The following is a 6,128-nucleotide window of genomic DNA, read 5'->3' as shown; positions in this document are numbered from 1 at the left end:
TGTAGTTATATCCCAAGTTTGCCTCATCAATTGATTCTATTTTGTGTAACACATACTTGGTTTCCCCATCTGTCCAATAAGATTATCAAACATCCATTAACATTATCACCTTAATTGGTTAAGTGGTTTGTAGATTTTGTTGATATAATAATTACACATTTAAACAAAACTTAGATCTTCTTACATAAAATATTTGTTAGTTATGCTATAATGATATAAACGTTTGTTTTTTTGTAATAAAAGTTTGGAATGCTTAAAAACAGTATCTCAAACACTAAAAGAAAACTAAATTTTTCCCGTATAATAATATATCTTATGGATGAAGAAGATATATGGAATAATATACTAACCCTCAACCAAAGTGAGTTTCTTGATGGTTCCAGGTCCACCATTACCCTCAACGGTTTCAACACTTTGGATGGTATCAACAGCCTTTGGGATTATGATGTCAGCATCTGTTACCAAAGCTTTGTATAACCTAGCAGGAGCCACAGTAGAGGTGGATTCATTCTCAAAGGTAAAAACACCCATGCTTGAAAATTAATTAGCAAAAGGAGGAAGAATAATGCAAAGATATATGAGAGGAAGATGTTGGAATGGTTGTTGTGTGAGTTATGAGCAATGGAGTGTTTGTATTTATAGGCACCTCTGCTTGTATGCCTCATTGTGGATAGGTGCTGACTATAGAGGTTGTTAGCCACCTATCCTTTTCATTTGTCTATTGGGGACAATATCTACCCATTGTCAACAAAAGGGACGAGATGCACACTCAGGAGCCATCATTTTGATATATATGTTATAATTTGTAAATATATTGGTATATGTTATACAAAATAAATAAATGTATTATTACTTCATACAAAATTTGACGGAAGGTATATATATATATATATATATAATTGGATTTTATTTGAATAATCAAGATTAAAAGAAGTGATCCTATGACCAATAAATAATTTTTGTAAAATTAGAAATCACAAAAATCCATGCTACATCTAAAGGTACGACAGTTTTTATAATCTCTAAGTTTTTACATTCAAATAAATGCATGTACTTACCATTTTAATCTTAAATCTCTTACTAAATTATGATGGATTACAATAAAAAATATGATATATCACATTATACTTTTTACAAACAATATACAACTTTTGATCAATAAATAATTATTTACTACTAAATAATTGAATAAAAAAATAATATCAAAGAAAAACACATGCATTCCGCGCAATACTAATTAAAATTTATAAACAGGCACAAACGGTTCCATTTTATTTGATAAAATTATTAATACACAGTCTGTTATTTGGAAGGAAATGAAAAACATAATGCTTTAAATTAGGCAATGACTATAAATTTTTAATAGGTGATTGTTTGGTGAAAAAATTTCTATAATGTTTTTCTCTAACCTCTGATTCCCGTGTTCCATTAGTCACGTATGAATATAGTTGAAAAAAAGTAGAGCTTTTGGTCTTGTGTAAAGAATTTCAAGCGTTGGTCAAAGAAGGTGGATTTGAGTTTTCAAAGGATAAATATTCAATTCTAGAAGCCTTATTCTAGCAATTCATTATTGCTTGGTCGTATAATTTGATGAATAGTGAGGAACTATATGCTACAAAACGAACCCATATAAATGGTCATATGGAATAATATAGAATGAAATATTCAGTGGAAACATAAATATTTATGAATAGACAATATATTATTCACTATTCATTTGTATTATGTATATTTAAAAATTAATATTATAATTGAATATAAATGGTTGATGATGAATTGGTAGTATAAAAAACTTTATATATATATATATATATATATATATATATATCTTTTATCATAATATTTTAGAACATTTAAAAATAAGCTTATAGAGTTCTTAATTCGATTTGAAGCGAACTGCATATTAGCTGTTGGATGAAAATTTTTGATAACTGGATACAGTTTTGGAAAACTTTTAGAAGTCGTGATGGCATGATATAATTTTAGTGTAGAAGTCGTGATGGTGTAAGATGACTTCTGGTCATGATGAAGTCGTCTTGGAGAAGTACGACTTTCTTGTTGAAATCGTTTTTGAGAAGTACGACTTTCTTGTTGAAGTCGTCTTTGAAAAGTACGACTTTTACATGTGTTTTCTAAAATAAAATTCCAAGTTTCTAATACCAGTAGAACATCATGGGAGAGAAATGACCCACTAAGCTGTGTTCAAAACATAATTCTTATTCAACAAAATAAATACTATTGTACGTTGTCAGAACTCATAAACCATGAGATCAATTTGTATTTATCTCGAATCATTGAAACTTAGAAATAATAATCTACTTGTCAACTTAGATTTAAGATACACAAAAGACGTATTGTACCAATCAGGCTTCTAAGGTACACAAAAGTAGTACTTCTGCAAAACAACTTCCAAACTAATTGAAGTCGTTATGGTGTATACTGACTTCCCAACTACCAAAAGTCGTACTGCTAGATCATGACTTCTATACTAAACATAAGTCATATTGCTGGATCACGATTTCTATACTAAAATGGTAATCAATCACAAATTTGATGGGTGAGATTAAAACTCATTTGATCCAACGACAAAAAACTAGTTCACATTGACGCAAACTAACTTGAAATTCACAAGTTAGTCTCCACCTTTTCTTATATAGCATGCATAGCCATTCCTCATTTTCACCCTCATAAATTTATTATATAAAATTATTCTCACTACTTTTAAATACAAGACATAATTGTTTTAAGTCTTTTTCACATCTAACATTGTTTTTAAAGCATCTTAAATACTTATATGGCAACTTGACTATGTGAGTTAGCTCTCCCTTCTTGTATATATTAAATATATACAACAAACTAGTTTAGTATTCTCAAATAACATTACTTCTTTTCATCATACTGTAGTTATTTTCATGTTTATGTTATGAAAAATAAAATCTCCAATCTTGAAGAATTCATGTTTGGCTTAAATTTGATTTTCAATATGTGTAATAAAATATAAAATCTTTCAAACAATCACATTTCTAATAATATGGTGCTTGTAATTTTTTTGTATTAATTTATTGATGAAGTACAATACAAACTCATGAAATCTCACACTTTGTAGAAAAAGAAAAGAGAACTTATTAATTATTACATAGAAAGCAAATATAAAAGCACAAACATAATATATAGCATGAAAGAAACTTTTATATAAGAAAGCTTTTCTTCAATGCCAGAGTTGAGTAGTTTAGTTGTAATTAGGATTGGCAGAAAAGTAACTCTCAATGGCCTTGAAAAAAGCATCTCCTCTTGACTTGGAAGCCTTGCCCTCTTCTTCTCATTGGGTTGAGCATCTCCTTTGCTTTCAATCGTTATAGTCACCTTTCCAATTGATCCTCCATTGGCTCCTTCAACCAATCTGGTCTTAATTGATAGCGTCTCCAGTGTGTCTGGTAACCCAACTCCTCCAACTATACTGTAGTTATATCCCAAATTGGCCTCATCAATTGCTTCTATTTTATGTAACACATACTTGGTTTCCTCGCCTGCTCAATATGAATATCACATCCATAAACATCAACAAATTAATTGGCTTACTCAATTATTTATGTGGTAAATATACAACTAACCAAAACTTAGATCCTCTTATATAAGATATTTGTTTGTTGTGCTATTTTCTAACAAATATATAATTGAACAAAACTTAGATCATCTTCTATAAATGTTTGCTTTTTTCGTAATAAAAATTTAGCATGTGTTAAAATAGCATTACAAATACTAAAAGAAAACTAAATTTTCTCATATATAATGATATACCATGAACATATATTCTATGTATGAAGATGATATATAGAATAGTATACTAACCCTCAACCAAAATAAGTTTTTTGATGGTTCAAGAGCTACCATTACCCTCAACGATTTCAACACTCTGGATGGCTTCAATGGCCTTTGGGATGATGATGTCAGCATCTATAACCAAAGCTTTGTAAAGCCTGGCAGGAGCTACAGTAGAAGTAGATTCATTCTCAAATGTAAAAACACCCATACTTGGGAATTAATTAGCAAAAGGAAGAAGCATTAATGAAAGGATATATGAGAAGATAATGTTAGAAATGTTGTTGTGTGATTTATGAGCAAATAGGTGCCTTGTATTTATAGGCATTTCTAATTGTATGCCCCATTGTAGATAGTGTAAGACTGAGATTGCAACTAAGAGGGGGGGGAGGTGAATTAGTTGACTAGAAATTATGACCACTTTTTCTGCAAAATGAAGAGTTAAAGTGCATCGGATAATATTGCAGAATATAAACAAGAATAAATCAAAGAGGTAAGGGAGAAGAGAATACACAATGATTTTAGACCGGTTCACCTTCTTGTTCACCGAAGGCTACATCCAGTACTCTTGCAGCACAAGAGATTTTCCACTAAATATTATGAGTTGTAATTACAATATCTCACACCGAGATCTCTATGTACCTTAAACACTCACTAATACTTATCAGCTTGGAAAACACCTTTCCAAGTAACTCTATTCCATTTCTATTCACACCCCGTGAAAGAAAGTAATTACAATGAATGAAGAATTTGAATGATGTCTTGGATTGCCTTTACAAGTATGAAATATAATAACATTTGCAATCCAATCAACTCTTTTGTATACTTAGTAAATAATGCTCTTTTAAATTTACAAAACTTTAAAACACTTTACTTCAAGCAAGTCAAAAAAAAAAACTTCGAAAATTTGAGTTCAAGTTGCTAGAAGTTCAGAAAACTATTTCAGAAAAGTGTAGGAAAGTTGTGAGAAAAGTGTGAAGGAGTTATGAAAGAGTTGTTGAAAGATTTTTTTCATTGTGAGTTCTAAGGCCTTTAAATAGGCTTTCCAATCAGTCATTGTGCCTTTATGAAAGAATAGAAATTGTTTGGAATGAACGCATTTTGTTTGGGATGAAAACCCTTGAGTTTCAAATCTGAAAAACTGATGTAACAACTCTCAATAATCGATTACAATAAGTGGGTAATCGGTTACCCAAACGTGACATTTTGAAAAATTACATTGAATAATCGGTAACTCAAACTCTATGTCCAACACTGAATTCAAAATTCACTTAGAGTAATCAGTTACTCAAATTTGAGTAATCGGTTACTCCAATTTAAATATTGTTGGATAACTGATTCTAACTCATGTAACTTATTACTCAAATTTCAATAACCTATTACTCAAATTTCAGTAACTTGTTACACATTATTTTGAAAAATGTTTTCATTTAAAACTTGAAGTGTTTCAATTTCTTTTAAAATATTTTGACCATTACTACTTTAGTATATTAAAGAGTATATGATACAAGTACTTAATTAGACTTAGACTAATTTTCTTGAAGCTTTAATCTTCTTGGTCTTAATAAGTAATATTCCTTTTCTTATTTTTGGTGATGTTGGTGTCTTCATCAAAATCTTGCCGAGGTCAGGAGCAAAGATCATCTTCACAATCTCCCACTTTTTGATGATGACAAACCAAGATCTTTTGACAGTGTAGTTTTCTTGAGAGCAGCATACTTTGAGATATGTTGAAGTTTGACTTGAGTATGCCCCCTATCTTGTATGCTCCCCTTTCTTTTGGAGTAATGTACCTGAAATAATTTGACAGAAAATACACTTCCCCCAACTTTTCTCCCCCTTTTGACTTCATCAAAAAGTAGAAAAGCAAAGAGATTCCAGCACAATATATATAGCATACATACACTTATATAATCAAGATATATCAATATGATATCATATACTCATGTATGGATTAAGATATAGATAAGAAAGTATTGCAATGTATAAATAAGATGTTTCAAATATGAATCCAGGCATGGAACAATTATACACAAAACATCATAAAGTAACTTGTCCAGGAATATGCAGCAATATCTTTAAAAACAATAAATAATCAGAATTAAAACTTTGTCCAAATTTTGAAAATAATACAACCAGAAGATCCTAACAAAAAATATTCTAAGACTCAGGCTCCGAATTGTCTTCATCAATAACCATGCTATCCATCCTAGAGAAGAGGCAATGAAGTTCATATTGGATTTGTTGATTCTGAGAGGCGAGGCCATCCATCTGGTTAGTGATGTAGCCTCGGAGAGAAAACAACTCAT

At 30.2% G+C, this 6,128-nt stretch overlaps 1 protein-coding gene and 1 pseudogene across 1 annotated transcript in view; both read right to left on the bottom strand.

The window, feature by feature from the left end:
* LOC109356994 (stress-induced protein SAM22-like) overlaps window positions 1-620 on the bottom strand; it is a 1,044-nt gene extending 424 nt beyond the window's left edge. Inside the window, exons 1-2 of the mRNA XM_019600672.1 lie at window positions 351-620; window positions 2-69 (exon numbers count right to left, since the gene is read on the bottom strand). Of these exons, the coding sequence (XP_019456217.1) occupies window positions 2-69; window positions 351-531 (249 nt within the window). The 5' untranslated portion in view covers window positions 532-620. The remainder of the gene's footprint in view (window position 1; window positions 70-350) is intronic.
* Window positions 3,215-4,107, bottom strand: LOC109356985 (annotated as a pseudogene).

Source organism: Lupinus angustifolius, chromosome LG01, assembly GCF_001865875.1.
Source record: "Lupinus angustifolius cultivar Tanjil chromosome LG01, LupAngTanjil_v1.0, whole genome shotgun sequence".
NCBI lineage: Eukaryota > Viridiplantae > Streptophyta > Magnoliopsida > Fabales > Fabaceae > Lupinus > Lupinus angustifolius.
The sequence above is the reverse complement of the archived record's forward strand: the minus strand, read 5'-3'. Positions and strand labels throughout refer to the sequence as shown.